We start from the raw sequence: 15,731 nt of genomic DNA on the forward strand, positions 1-15,731 counted from the left end.
TGCCAGTCTAGACACAGCCTTCATGTGACGCTGTGCTCTTAAAATGTGCATCCCTTTGCCCCCCAATCAGACACTGAACAAAGCCATGTCCAGCTTTGCCTGTACCAGTTGGAGACCAGACCACCCGAAAAAGGCAGCTGGTTCAAAACTAAATGAGCAGCCTCCCCAATGCTCCTGTCTCTTTAACCCAGGCTGGCTGCTGCAACGCTTAGACTCCATGCATCTGATGAGCTGGGTTTTGCCCGGGAAAGCTGCTGCCCAAATAAATCTGTGTCACAGGGCTCCTCGCTGGCTTTGCAATGAGGCTTCTGCTCTCTACAGGGCAAGGAGCTGCGATCCCGCCGATATTTCCGTACCAAGGCAGCCCGCAAAGGCTTTCCGAGCGGGGCCCGCTCCTAGCTCCGCAGAGGAGACACCGGCGCCCCGCCTGGCGGGGGAAGCGCGCGGCGACCCCCAAGGAGCTGGGAGGCGCCCGTGGCAGGAGTCTCCCGGGAGCGCACGTGCCAAGGGGCCGGGGAGCGGGAGCCCGGCCGGCCGGCGGGAGGCGGAGCTAAGGGCGGCCCGGCGCAGCCGCGGCAATGGGGACCCGGCGCAGACCCGCCCCCGGAGGTCCCAGCCAGGCCCAGACGCGGCCCTGCCTGACCCTCCCGTCGTGTTCCGGCGCCGGGGCACGGGCTGCGCCATGTGGGGCCGCTACCGGGCGGCGCGGCGGCTGCTGAGCCTCTGCCGGTGAGACGGGGCCGGGCGGGGGCGCTGCACGGCGAGGGGGCGGGGGCAGGAAGAATGTTCTGGGACCCCACCGCCCCGTCCACGAGCTCCCATACGTCGCCCCGGCTCCCCCAGCAACCCCCCCCACTCCTCCTGTATGTCCCCCAGCATCCTCCTCCCTGCACCCTGTCACCGCCTCCCCCTCCACAGCCTCCTCCCCAGTTATCCCCCCCACTCCTCCTGTATGTCCCCCAGCATCCTCCTCCCTGCACCCTGTCACCGCCTCCCCCTCCACAGCCTCCTCCCCAGTTATCCCCCCCACTCCTCCTGTATGTCCCCCGGCATCCTCCTCCCTGCACCCTGTCACCGCCTCCCCCTCCACAGCCTCCTCCCCAGTTATCCCCCCCACTCCTCCTGTATGTCCCCCGGCATCCTCCTCCCTGCACCCTGTCACCGCCTCCCCCTCCACAGCCTCCTCCCCAGTTATCCCCCCCACTTCTCCTGTATGTCCCCCAGCATCCTCCCTGCACCCTGTCACCGCCTCCCCCTCCACAGCCTCCTCCCCAGTTATCCCCCCCACTTCTCCTGTATGTCCCCCGGCATCCTCCCTGCACCCTGTCACCGCCTCCCCCCTCCACAGCCTCCTCCCCAGTTATCCCCCCCACTTCTCCTGTATGGCCCCCAGCATCCTCCTCCCTGCACCCTGTCACCGCCTCCCCCCTCCACAGCCTCCTCCCCAGTTATCCCCCCCACTCCTCCTGTATGTCCCCCAGCATCCTCCCTGCACCCTGTCACCGCCTCCCCCCTCCACAGCCTCCTCCCCAGTTATCCCCCCCACTTCTCCTGTATGTCCCCCAGCATCCTCCCTGCACCCTGTCACCGCCTCCCCCCTCCACAGCCTCCTCCCCAGTTATCCCCCCCACTTCTCCTGTATGTCCCCCAGCATCCTCCCTGCACCCTGTCACCGCCTCCCCCCTCCACAGCCTCCTCCCCAGTTATCCCCCCCACTTCTCCTGTATGTCCTCCAGCATCCTCCCTGCACCCTGTCACCGCCTCCCCCCTCCACAGCCTCCTCCCCAGTTATCCCCCCCCCCACTCCTCCTGTATGTCCCCCGGCATCCTCCTCCCTGCACCCTGTCACCTCCTACTCCCCTCCAGTGCCTCCTCCCCAGTTATCCCCCCCCACTCCTCCTGTATGTCCCCCGGCATCCTCCTCCCTGCACCCTGTAACCTCCTGCTCCCCACAGCCTCCTCCCTGCACCCTGTCACCGCCTCCCCTCTCCCCTGACTCATCCACAGGTATCCCCCCCCACTCCTCCTGTATGTCCCCCAGCATCGTCCTCCCTGCACCCTGTAACCTCCTACTCCCCACATCCTCCTCCCTAGTTATCCCCCCCACTTCTGTATGTCCCCTAGCATCACCCTCCCTGCAGCCTACAACCATGCCAGCATCCTCCTCCCTGTACCCTGTTACCTCCTATTCCCCCCCAACATTCTCCTCCCTGCACCTTGTAACCTCTCCCCCCTCCACTGCCTCCTCCCCAGTTATCCTTCCCACTCCTCCTGTATGTCCCCCAGCATCGTCCTTCCTGCAGCCTGCAACCACCCCAGCATCCTCCTCCCTGTGCCCTGTAACCTTCTACTCCCCACATCCTCCTCCCTAGGTATCCCCCCCACTTCTCCTGTATATCCCCTAGCATCGCCCTCCCTGCAGCCTACAACCATGCCAGCATCCTCCTCCCTGTACTCTGTTACTTCTTATCCCTCCAATATCCTCCTTCCTGCACCTTGTAACCTCCCCCTCACACAGCCTCCTCTCCAGGCATCCCCCCCAGCACCTCTGTAACCTTCCCCACAGCATCCTCCTCCCTGCACCAATCTACCCCCCAACATCCTCCTTTCTTCACCTTGTAACCACCTATCCCCTCTCCACTGCCTCCTCTCTGCACCCTTGCAACCACCTATCACCCAACATTTTCCTCTCTGCATCTCTATATGCTCCTTCCCCCACTTCCTCAGGCAGCCCCCGTATCCTCAGCATTCTCCTCTCCTGGTATCCCCCATGTCCTTTGTATCTTCCCCCCCATACCTTCCAGCATCTGCCTCTACAGACATCTCCTTGCACTCTTCAGCATTCAGTCTATAACACCTCTCTTGTTATAGATCCCTGTACTCTCTCCTGCTCCCCAGGATCCTTGTCCCCAGATCTCCTCCCCCCCCCACACACACTCCCTTTATCCTTTTTCCACACCCAATAGCTGCAACGCTCTTCTCCCCTGCTATCCCACTTTTCCCTTAGCCACCCCATACCCTACAGCATTCATATCCTCAGACATCTCCTTCACATCCCCTCCTTTCCCCAGTATCATCTCCCCTAAGGCCACCTCATGTCCTTTTTCCTCCAGCCGCCCTCTTCCATACTCTCCACCTTCCCCCAGACCTCTTTATGCACCAGATACCCTTCCTCTCACCTTCCTTCTCCCCACATCTCCTCTTTTCTCCAGCCCCCGCATGTCCTATATTTTCTCATATATCACCCCTTTTCCCAGACATCCCCCCAACATACCCCATGCCCTCCTCCCAGCCCCACGTTTCTATATCTTTCTTGCTCATCCTCTATATCTTTTGCCTTTCCCTAGCCTTCCCCATCTTCCATAACATCTTTCCTCTCCAGCCTGCCATATCCTTCCCCACCATCCTGATAAGCATCTTTCCCCAGCCATCTCCCCTAAGCCCACCCCATGTCCTCTTTCATCCAGCCACCCATCTTCTGTACACTGCACCTCCCCCCCACCCAAAGCCCACATCCTGTATATGCTCTTTTTCTCCCAGCCCTTCCCACATCTGCCAGTTTAAAAACCAGTTCCCCATGCAGACTAACTGCTTGCCACTCTGTGCTGCTGCCTCTGATAGTGGGAGGTATTGAGCTGGGAGGTGTGCTCGCAGTCGATAAGATTAACCAGTGTGTAAGACAAGGCTTATCAATTAATCATGTAGTTAACTATACGATGACATCCCTATCGATCATATCCTCATTCTCTTCAGCCTTTTGCTCTAATTCCAGGTCTTTTCCTTCCCACATTCTATATCATCCTCCTGAATATATGTCACAGCTCAGTTCCCCAACCTGGCACTTGGAGTGTAGATATGGGGGCCAACTAGCAGAATAAACTCTGTAAGAACCTTTCTCTAATTCCCAGACACAAACTTGTCCAGTTTCAGTTTCCCTGAAACCCAAAAGAAAACGATCAGTTTGCTGGTGTTAAAGATAGTGTAAAGATAGTGACTATCAAGCCATTGCGGAGAAACTAAATGATTTCTTTGCTTCAGTCTTCATGGCTGAGGACGTTGGGGAGATTCCTGAATCTGCACCGTCCTTTGTGGGTGATGAATCTGAGGAACTGTCCCAGATTGAAGTGTCATTAGAGGAGGTTTTGGAACAAATAGAAAAACTTAATGTTAACAAATCTCCAGGAACCAGATGGCATTCATCCAAGGGTTCTAAAAGAACTCAAATGGGAAATTGCTGAGCTATTATCTGTGGTTTGTAACCTATCCTTTAAATTGGCTTCCGTACCTAATGACTGGAAGGTAGCCAACGTGACACCAATATTTAAAAAGGGCTCTAGAGGCGATCCTGGCAATTACAGACCGGTAAGTCTAACTTCAGTACCGGGCAAATTAGTCAAAACAATAGTAAAGAATAAAATTGTGAAGCATGTAGAAGAACATAATTTGTTGGACAAAAGTCAACATGGTTTCTGTAAAGGGAAATCCTGTCTTACTAATCTATTAGAGTTCTTTGAAGGGGTTAACAAACATGTGGACAAGGGGGATCCAGTAGATATAGTATACTTGGATTTTCAGAAAGCCTTTGACAAGGTCCCTCACCAAAGGCTCTTGTGTAAATTACATGGCCATGGGATAAGAAGGAAGGTCCTTTCTTGGATTGAGAACTGGTTAAAAGACAGGAAACAAAGGGTAGGAATAAATGGTAAATTTTCAGATTGGAGAGGGGTAACTAGTGGTGTACCCCAAGGGTCAGTCCTGGGACCAATCCTTTTCAACTTATTCATAAATGATCTGGAGAAAGGGGTAAGCAGTGAGGTAGTAAAGTTTGCAGATGATACCACACTGTTTAGGATAGTCAAGACAGAAGCAGACTGTGAGGGACTCCAAGAAGATCTCACCAAACTGAGTGATTGGGCAACAAAACGGCAAATGAAATTTAATGTGGATAAGTGTAAAGTAATGCACATCGGGAAAAATAACCCCAACTACACGTACAGTATGATGGGGGCTAATTTGGCTACAACAAATCAGGAAAGAGATCTTGGAGTTATCGTGGACAGTTCTCTGAAAACTTCCACACAGAGTGCAGCGGCGGTCAAAAAGGCAAATAGGATGCTAGGAATTATTAGGAAAGGGATAGAAAATAAGACCCAGAATATCTTATTGCCCTTGTATAAAATTATGGTACGCCCACATCTTGAATATTGTGTACAGATGTGGTCTCCTCACCTCAAAAAAGATATTTTGGCCTTGGAAAGGGTTCAGAAAAGGGCAACTAAAATGATTAGGGGTTTGTAACGGGTCCCACATGAGGAGAGGTTAAAGCGACTGGGACGTTTCAGTTTAGAAAGGAGGAGACTGAGGGGGGATATGATAGAGGTCTATAAAATCATGAGTGGTGGGGAGAGGGCTGATAAAGAAAAGTTATTTATTAATTCCCATAATAGAAGAACTAGAGGACACCAAATGAAATTAATGGGTAGCAGGTTTAAAACTAATAAAATAAAGTTCTTCTTCACACAGTGTGTAGTCAACCTGTGGAACTCCTTGCCAGAGGAGGCTGTGAAGGCTAGGACTATAATAGAGTTTAAAGAGAAGCTAGATAATTTCATGGAGGTTAGGTCCATAAAAGGCTATTAGCCAGGGGATAAAATGGTGTCCTTGGCCTCTGTTTCTCAGAGGCTGGAGAGGGATGGCAGGAGACAAATCGCTTGATCATTGTCTTCGGTCCACCCTCTCTGGGGTACCTGGTGCTGGCCTCTGTCGGTAGATAGGATACTGGGCTAGATGGACCTTTGGTCTGACCCAGTATGGCCGTTCTTATGTTCTTATGTAAATAAAAAAACATAAAATAAGCCCTTTTCCAGGGAAGAGGTCACTTGAACCCCTCTCCCTGATGCAAAACTCTCTCCCCTGCTCCGACCTTCATTTTGCTTGGAGTTGGAAAAACAAACAGAGGGAATCTGCAGAAAACAATGGGGTAACTTAGGCACATAGGTTTAAGACCACAAAAATCAACCAGTTAATTAAAACAAAAAGAAAACACTTTTGTTACCCAAACAATACTACTGTTGCAAGAATAGTAAATGACTGGGTGTTAAAAGCTATGGCGTGAAATAGACTCAGGGAGAATCCGTGTGCTTTAATCTTTAGTTACAAAAGAGAAAAACAATTAACCATCTCAGACATGATTTCCAACCCCCTCAAACGAGGAAGATAATAAAACCTGACAGACTATCTAAACTTTTCCCTACTTACACATTTCAATGAGTCTGTTCCTGGGAGAACCCGTTTCTCCTGCTACCGGGGGAAAACTTCTCCTATCTAAAAACAAAGGAAGAGAGGGAAAAAAACCTCTCCCTCGATTTGAAATTCCTGTATGCATTTCATTGGCTGAATGCCCGAAGCTCCCTCCTCAGGTGCATCTCCAGAGTTGCTTAGCCCTTTCCTCATTCTCCAGGTAAATCAGACTCTCCTTAGCAGCTCCTATTCATAATATATATCTCACACATATCATTCTCTGCGAAATCCACCTCCTCCCATATAATTCTCATTGCCAGATATCCTCCTGCATAAGCTGCCTCCTCCCCAGACTTCTGCCTGACACACCCACCACTTTGTCTTCCAGGCATACAATCTCCCTATCCTTCAGACATTGAGCTTCTTCTCCACTCTCCAATATTATCCCATATCATGACACTTTTGATGTAAACCTTTACATCTGATGTAGCGTACAGTACCAAACTTCCTGTGATCTCCTACAAATTCTATATTCCCCTCATTCATACTCACCCAAATTTATCTTCCTGACCTTCTCGCTTATAACTGTCTCACAGTCCCTACTCCTGATAACACTGCCTACATAGTTTTTCCTTTTGTTTTAGCAAGATCAGACTAACATGGATACCTCTCTATTACTACTTCTCTCCATTTACACAGACATAGTCCTCACACCAACATTCATGGTTTCACCTGCTGCTGTTAATCTGCTACAAAAACACCTCCCTGACTGAGGTCATAATCCTTCTGATGCTGCATCATAGAAACCCTCCTTCACATCCCAAAGATTAAGATCTTTCAGCGGTCCCCCCATATATCTCTTTTTCCCAACTATGTTTTTAATATTGCCTTGACACACAACCTCCCCCATTCTATCCTCCAGAACTTGTTTATTTCCCTGATATTACCCCAGAAAAGCTATTACCGGTACTTTATGTGAAACCTTCTCTCTCTTTAATTCTGATCAATGCGACATAACTTAATGAGGCCAATTGCTCTTTCCAGTCCTCACATTAGTCCCTTAAATTATTGCATAATTCTGGGCCATCTCCACACTGGAAAATCATCCCCCCAAATTCCTACTGGTTCAGGAAAAAAAACCCAGACATATCTACTACATAAGTAACAATTGGTCTGGCCTCTGGAGTACTGATTACACTAGGGCTTTGTACAACTGGTGGGAATGTTGTTTTTGTTTTGAAAAATTTCCAGTATAAACAAGACCTGAAAGTTGATACCCAGCCTAACTCCCCAGTCCTGAAATGGGCTCAATATAGGCAGATGTCCAGTGAAGTCAGCATGCGGGGAAGGGAGGGATTGTGCATACAAGGCAGGGATTTTGCAGAATTTGGCATTTGTCTATAGAATGCAGTATCCTAATAAAACACCTTTTTCCTTGCCCCCAAAATAAAACACAAAAAGGGATTAGGGTGTGGACACAGCTGCTCTTGTAGTTGCATATTTTTTCAAAAAGAAAATGTTATTTCAGGTCTTTGAATCAGAAGTCATGGAGGTGGAGGAGTGTGTCTGCAAATGAAAGAGCATTACAATACAAAATAGGAGAACAAATCCATGGGTTCACGGTAAACCAGGTACAGTATTCTCTTTTTCTCCATCTCTCACTGTGAGCCCTTTATAATTGTACAAAAAACTGTGTAAGATAGATGTTTGCCTGCAGAAGTTGAGACCAGGAGTTAAGGTTGGAGGGTAAATATTTACATATATGCTTTTAGTATTAGATAGAAGTAGATAAAATTCTTGTGGACAAAAATCTTTAGGCTATGCTAACACAAAATTGCCTGTTTTAAAAGAAGACACTTATTCTGCTAGAATTTGTGAGAAGCAAAACACAGTGGCTTATGTGCAAACTTTGGAGAAGAAACTCAAAGACGTTGAGAAATATTATGTTAAACATTAAGAGAGTGCTCAATACTTGTATTGCAGGATGTGTTTTTTGCAAGTTATTATAAAAATATGAACTCTTCCTAGGTTCCGGCAGACATACATATTTATTCTAGTGGAAGTAGCAATATTTATATAGATCTTTGCATCTGATACCTTTTAAAGGAGGTCAGTATCATTGCCTGCATATTACAGATGGGAAAACTTTACCACACAGAGTTGGAAGTAACAGCCAAAATCATTGATCTATGCCAGGGGTGTCCAAACTTTTTTCAAAGAGGGCCAGATTTGATGAAGTGAACATGCGTGAGGGCCGACCATTTTGCCTGACATTCTTTGAACCATTAAAATTAAATGCAAATTAACTATTTTATGCAAAGTTTATTGCAAACGGCATACTTTTCATTTCGTCACATGGATCACAAATCTAAACAGGTGTTAAATCACTCTGCCTTTCATATCTGAAGGCCAGATGAAAAAAAATCCAGGAAGCTGAAATATATGTCAGGAACATTGTAAAGTACATTACATATTATTGGTAATAAAGGTTGTCTGTCAACTTTTAAGTTCAAAAAATATGAACAGGAACATAACACCAAGTATACATGTTGTATCCAAATATATGTATAACTGATTTAGACCAACTAACATTAACTGAGATTTTACAATGTATTCATCTCAATACATATGGATTCGTTGGGGGCCATAAAAGATAGATATTGCCAAATTACCTGTGGGGCCGTATTAAACCAGAACACGGGCCGCAATTGGCCCGCGGTCCGGACTTTGGACATGCCTGATCTATGCTAAAGCAAGTAATAAAACCCAGATCCTTAGTGCAGTGTTGTATCTTCTGAATCCCATCCCACCAAGTGGCCAAGTTCAAAGATTTGTTTCCTAGACAAGTATTGTTGGTTCCTTGTGCAGACACAACTATAATTTCTGCTCTTTGGGTAATTGTTATATACAGGCAGTCCCCGGGTTACGTACAAGATAGGGACTGTAGGTTTGTTCTTAAGTTGAATCTGTATGTAAGTCGGAACTGGCGTCCAGATTCAGCCGCTGCTGAAACTGATTAGTTTCAACAGCAGCTGAATCTAGACGCCAGTTCTGACTTACATACAGATTCAACTTAAAAACCCCAGGCATCCCCAAGTCAGCTGCTGCTGAAACTGATCAGCAGCTGATTCCAGGAAGCCTGGGGCAGAGCAGCTGGGGTGCTGCCGGGTTGGTCCAGTAGCGCCAAGGAGCGGTGCTGCGGGACCAACTGGCAGCGCCCCACTTGCTCTACCACAGGCCTGGGGCTTTGCTCCACGTCTCCCTGGTCTGCTGGGGGGGAAGGGCCACTAGCTGCGCCCGCCCCCCCCCCCAGCAGACCAGGGACACGGGGAGCAAAGCTGCATCGGCCGCGGGGTGCCGCGCCTCTGAGGCTTTGCTCTGGCAAAGCCTCAGAGGAGCGGGACCCCTCCGCCTCCCGGCTTTGCTCCAGGTGTCCCTGGTCTGCTGGAGACGGTCCCCAGCAGACCAGAGGCACCGGGAGCAAAGCGGCATAAGTCGGATCCGCGTAACTCGGGGACTGCCTGTAGTTTCTTTTTTTTTAATTTACTCACCTCATATTCAAATATGGTATCAAGACTATCTGCTAAAAATAGGCTGCCTCACTTATGTTTTATATACCAGTTACGTTTTATTTACACCGTAAGGCTTTGATCCTTAAATTGGATGCAATTTAGTGGCTTCTTGAGTCCCACTGATACTAATCAGACTCCATGTGGCAGTAGTGCTGGAACAGTTTTTAGGGTGAGGGTACTGAGGTGCACCACCGCCCCCTCCGCGCCACTCACTGCCTGAGGCTGGTGCCACAGCTAGTGGTGGCTGTGGAGCCCTGGGTGCAGGACTTACAGCAGAGCCCCGGTGTGGGGGCTGGTGGTGGGACCTGGATGCAGGGCGCAAAATCTGGGGAGGGCTGCAGCATCCCTGCACCTGTACTTCCTGCACTTGTGACGTGTTGGTTTGAAGAATAGGAGCAACGCATAGATCTAGCTGCAGGATGGGAACCTAAGGGCTTAATCTGGCTCTCAGAAACATGGAGGTACAGAAGTACCAAATAGTCTTGTAAAGTCATGTATAGGACATAGAAATGTCTGTCAATGACAGTATACGCAACACTGCCCATTAGAGCAAATGGGAGCACAAAATTCTAGACATTTCTACATAAACCAAAAATATTGTAAAATTACTTCTTAATACTTTGCTTCTTAATAATAATGGTGACGTTTTTGTTATATATCAGAAAGATTTGCAACATAAAACATCAAAGAAATGGAAGGTAAAGCATACTTAAATATAAAACATAGTGGGATGACTTTGTTAATCCTTTGAATGTGTCTAACTTTAATATAATGTTGAATTATATGGTAGTGTAATCTTCCCATGAAGTTCTTTGCTTTTGTTTTCCATCATAACTTTTTTTTTTTAGTTCTAGTTATGTGTTTTGATATACAACAGAGTCTAATTGATTCTTTAATAGTGTTCATAAAATATTTTATTTAGAATTTATCTCAATACTAACATAGAGATTTACTTCCAATGTAGGTGACAGCTGTTCCTGAGCTATTCCTAACTGCAGTGAAGCTTAGCCATGAGAACACAGGAGCCAAATATTTACATGTGGCACGTGAGGACTCCAATAATTTATTCAGGTATTTATTTAAATATTAATATTTATGAAACATCTCCTATATCAGCATTGACTTGAGACTTACAAATGTTGATACAGCTTCTTAATACTTGACTGTTACTAATGCTCTCCATTGAAAAAGCTCATAGTTATAAGATTTTTTTTAAAAGCCTGTTTTACCAAACCTTGTAAAATTTAATTTCTCCTCTGCCTTTCAATTAGTAAAATGAGTTTATTTTTTAGTAAGAAAAAAATGTGCCGTCAAATCCCTTTCAGAGTGGATTGATTATTTATGTAAGCTAATTTGGTATAAGATCCTCTGAAATGGATTTAAGATTTTCTGCACAAGGGGGTTACACTGTTTTCAAGTTAGAGTGGTACAGCTTTCATATGTAGTCAAGGCTTAATTCAAACAAATTACTTGGAACGATAGGAACAAATATTGGTATTGCTTCAGCCAATATTATAATATTGGAGTTAGCTAGTATAACTTTTATCAACAACTTTAGCTACTTAATTTGTTTGCTGACCACTTGTGGTCATACTGCATACCGTGCACTGGGAAAACTCCATGTATCATCCAAAAGATATATGTTCTTCTGGCAAGCCCCCAAAAGTCCTCTAATTGTGAGCTTGGTTGTTTCTTCTTGAAATAAATGGCGTTCTTGTCTTCCAACTGTACCAGTATTAGAAGACTAGTTTAGTTACTAAACCATGCTACCTTTCACATAAGGCTAACCTACAAAACAAGTAATAGATGTGCTGTCCTTTAGTCACAAAACATATTTCATTCTTTTTTTAGTGTACAGTTTCGTACAACCCCAATGGACAATACTGGTGTTCCACATATACTTGAACACACTGTGCTTTGTGGTTCTCAGAAGTATCCTTGCAGAGATCCTTTCTTTAAAATGTTAAATAGATCACTATCCACTTTCATGAACGCATTCACAGGTGAGTTCAAGATAATAACGTATATATGTAATGTTAATTATTTTGTACATTATGATTAGGACTTGCTTCCTGAACTCCATGTTTATTGTTTTGTTTTGCTATAAGTATGTAAAACTATTACATTGACTTGAAGAGACATTATAAAAAAAAATAATTTTATAAACTAGCGACCAAATAAGCAAGATGGTGCTGATTCACAAAATGTATTTTGTTAATTTGAGAAATATCTATAGTTTACATATACTATTTGATACTTCACAGTATATGAGTAAATGTTCAGTTGGTTGTTTTGTGAAAGTGATGCTATCTTAGTGGTAAGTGTCCTTACTCAGTATTAGATCTTTGTGGAGGAGTGGGGGGAAACCATCACATCTTATAGAAATTATTGGGTGAGCAAATTAGTGAAGTTCTACTCTCTTCCAATTAAATATTTGACCAATAGAATTTAAAATGAGAATAGGAAATGAAATGCACTGCAAACTCCTTAAAATACCTTGGTCATTAATTTTTAACTTTTTTTTGTATACAGCCAGTGATTACACACTCTACCCATTTTCAACACAAAATCCAAAGGATTTTCAGAATCTCCTGTCTGTGTATTTGGATGCTGCTTTTTTTCCGTGTTTGCGACAGCTAGATTTCTGGTAAGATTTAAACAGGTGGTGTGTATAAATGTTAAAAAGCTAAGACTTGCTTATAATTTTGAAATTTTGACAGGCAAGAAGGTTGGAGGCTAGAACACGAAAATCCAACTGATCCTCAGACACCACTCGTCTTCAAAGGAATTGTTTTTAATGAAATGAAGGGGGCATTTGTAAGTTCTGGCTTTTTTATAAAGGTGCAATATGAATACTTAACATACATGAGATTGTAGAGTAACATTTTAATTGTTTCATTGATTTGAATAGGTCCCCAGTCCCCAGTGTTAACCTCCTACACTCTGTAATACTGAATATCAATTGAATTAAATTTAGTTTGAAGGATAATCTGTTGAGCAGCCTCTTATGTATATAAATGTAGTAGTTAAGGAGTGGATCTTGCTGTTTTTATGTCTTTTGAGTAAAAGATAGAATTACAGCATGGTACGAGAAGGCTGTTAGTTGTGATTAAACAATGACAGCAATTTATTAATAAGAATTGTGTTAAAATCAATGGAATTAATGAAATACATGCTGATGTAAGAATAACTTTTATGAATAAGGGCAGTAAGATCAGGTCTTAACTGTTCACTATTTTAAATCTTAAAATGTCTTCAGATGGCTTGCTAAAATGTATTTTTTCCTTTAAGACAGACAACGAGAAGGTATTTGCTCAACACCTACAGAATAAACTCCTTCCTGATCACACTTATGGTGTAATATCTGGTGGAGAACCACTAAGTATTCCTGACCTCACATGGGAACAGCTTAAAGAATTCCATGCCACTCATTATCATCCAAGCAATGCCAGGTACTTTAAATTGTTGCTGCTGTCTTCTTAGGCAATATACTGGGTTGACTTTGTTAGTATTTACTAAGATGTGGAGCAAAATTGTATGGCCCTAAGAATGGATAAATGGGTACCGATTTTTTTTTTAATTCTTGTCACTCATTCAAATCCAGCCAGTGTTGCAAGTCACAGAAAGATATTATCTGATGGCTCATCAGTGGCCTGTGTGACATGAGGTAATGGTGTCAGATTCCTACTGGTAGGTGTTCACATTGCTCAGCCATTAACTTCACTGGTATATTTTGCAAGGCCTGCATAGAAGCTAATAATTGACTTGACATGGAGACTTAAAGGTGATTGCTTTAGATTATAATCAAGGGGTATTAGTGGGGAAACTTGTATTGCTTCTGCTTTTTTTCTGAACCAGTTCTGTGGATAAATAGAAATTCAGCTTAGAGGGCTGTCAATCCTGCATCTTTCATGATAAATTTAATTAAGCTATTGCAATACTGACCTGTCAGCCCACATCCTACTGTTCTGTTTCTTTTATCATCCTGCTTTTTCACATATCTGAATTTAGGCCTCGATCATCAGATGCTCTGATGAGGCAGCTCCTAGAGCTTGTGTAGGGTCCCTGTAAATTAATGATGCTTCTTGCAAGGGTCTGTCTCGGTGGAGCCCAATTGCAGGAGCAGGCCAAAACGTGTAACTCATTGAGGCCAGGATTGCATGATCTTATTTGTATTACAAGATTCTAAATAACGTGACTTTTCTTTTAGAAAAACAGTATTTGGGGATTTTGGCTACTGGGATTAGCTTGTTTGGACACACAACTTTCTCCCCCCTCCCCCCCACCCGCCCCAGAGTATTATATGATTGACCTACAAACTAGCAGCTGCCTTTTAGGGCTCTTGACCTCAGTGCATGAAACAGTGACTGGAAAATGGCATGGTATCTTCAGCTCTGAATAACTTTCTGATGAATGTATATTAGTTTTATTTCTGCAGCAGAATTTTTGGTGGCATTTTTGACAGATTTGGGGGCCAGAAAGATGCATTCATTTCTGTTTATAACTAACTCACTAAAAGGTGCATGGAATTCAGATCTTCATTGCTAACGTACTGTGCATGAAGACTAAAAAGTAAATCATAATCTTACATTTAAAATGCAGGTTCTTCACTTATGGTAACTTCCCACTGGAGCAGCATTTAAAACAAATTCATGAAGAAGCCCTGATTAAGTTTCATAGAATTGAGCCAAATACTGCCGTCCCAGTACAACAACTATGGGATAAGCCTGTAAGTAAAAGATAAATATGGAACCAACCTTTATATTGCAGTAATTTAAATATTAAGTCTGGTAAGGAACGCTAGTCAACTTACTGTTTGTATAGAACACTCACACATTTTGTCTAGTTATAGAAATGTAAATTGTCTTTGGATATTATGATGATTTTAAATGAGTGACTTCTAAGATTTGTATGCTGTTTATATTTAGGTTGTCAACGATCCCTCAGTGTTTGAAGACTATGACTTCACTTATTAGAGATTTGTCCATCTAGCGATTGACAAAGTAAAGTTGGAAGTTAGGAGATGTAGGCTTAGTTCCTATATCTGCCAGAAGCTTGCCATGTTCTCTGAACCAAATCCTGCTTTAATTTAAACCTGGGGTTAAATGGGATGGAAGTTAGAGCCAAACAAATCTTGCCCTTTTTTCTCAATTATCTAGTGGAATGGACTACCTAGATCACATGGCTAATAATATGCAAGAATTGTATATTGACGAATGTACAGGTTTTCTCATTAACATTTATAAAGTGCATTAAAATCCTTGGTTAGGAAGGTGCTATAGAAGCACAGCTTATCATTTATTAACTTCTGTTTAGGTTTAGTGTTTTAAATCATTTTTAGTGCCACTAGTTAGTTCTTATTATACTTGACAGAGAGAGCATCATGTGAAATGTGGCTCAGATTCATTTGCTGCAGACCCTGCAAAGCAGACAACTGTCAGCGTCAGCTTCTTATTGACAGAGTAAGTGTATTGAAAATAAAATTACCACAGAAGAATCATGTTTATTTTACTGGTCCTTATGACAGCTACATCAATTACTAATCTAGAACATTTAATATTAACAAAACGCTAATGTATTTTTAGTATGGATGGTAAGCACCCTTACCAGGTGATGCTAACTGGGTACCAGAAGCCGGCCACACTGCGTGTTGGGCCAGGAGCAGAAGCTCCTGCTCCAGCCCTGTGTGGTATGGGGAGTGAGATCCTGCTTGATTCAGTGAATCAGTTAAACCTAAGGCTTACTTCCCTAATTTTCAGCAGTTTTCCATTTTAACAGGTGGAAATAAGGAGCCAATATCGTGTCTTTTGTGGACTTTACGGACCAGTGGTTCACTGGATTCTAATCTGTTGCATTTATACAAATTTACTGAATATAATGGGGTTGCTCAGATGTACCTCAGGCCCTAATTCAACCTGT

The 15,731-nt window shown here is 44.4% G+C and overlaps 1 protein-coding gene across 1 annotated transcript in view; it reads left to right on the plus strand.

Moving 5' to 3' along the window:
- Positions 1-567: 567 nt before the first annotated feature.
- The window catches only part of PITRM1 (pitrilysin metallopeptidase 1), a 47,188-nt gene continuing 32,024 nt past the window's right edge, over positions 568-15,731 (plus strand). The window contains exons 1-9 of the mRNA XM_075922708.1: positions 568-729; positions 7,769-7,871; positions 10,777-10,883; positions 11,664-11,815; positions 12,345-12,459; positions 12,533-12,629; positions 13,104-13,264; positions 14,415-14,541; positions 15,186-15,274. Of these exons, the coding sequence (XP_075778823.1) occupies positions 683-729; positions 7,769-7,871; positions 10,777-10,883; positions 11,664-11,815; positions 12,345-12,459; positions 12,533-12,629; positions 13,104-13,264; positions 14,415-14,541; positions 15,186-15,274 (998 nt within the window). The 5' untranslated portion in view covers positions 568-682. The remainder of the gene's footprint in view (positions 730-7,768; positions 7,872-10,776; positions 10,884-11,663; positions 11,816-12,344; positions 12,460-12,532; positions 12,630-13,103; positions 13,265-14,414; positions 14,542-15,185; positions 15,275-15,731) is intronic.

This window comes from Pelodiscus sinensis, chromosome 2 (genome assembly GCF_049634645.1).
Source record: "Pelodiscus sinensis isolate JC-2024 chromosome 2, ASM4963464v1, whole genome shotgun sequence".
NCBI classification, from domain to species: domain Eukaryota; kingdom Metazoa; phylum Chordata; order Testudines; family Trionychidae; genus Pelodiscus; species Pelodiscus sinensis.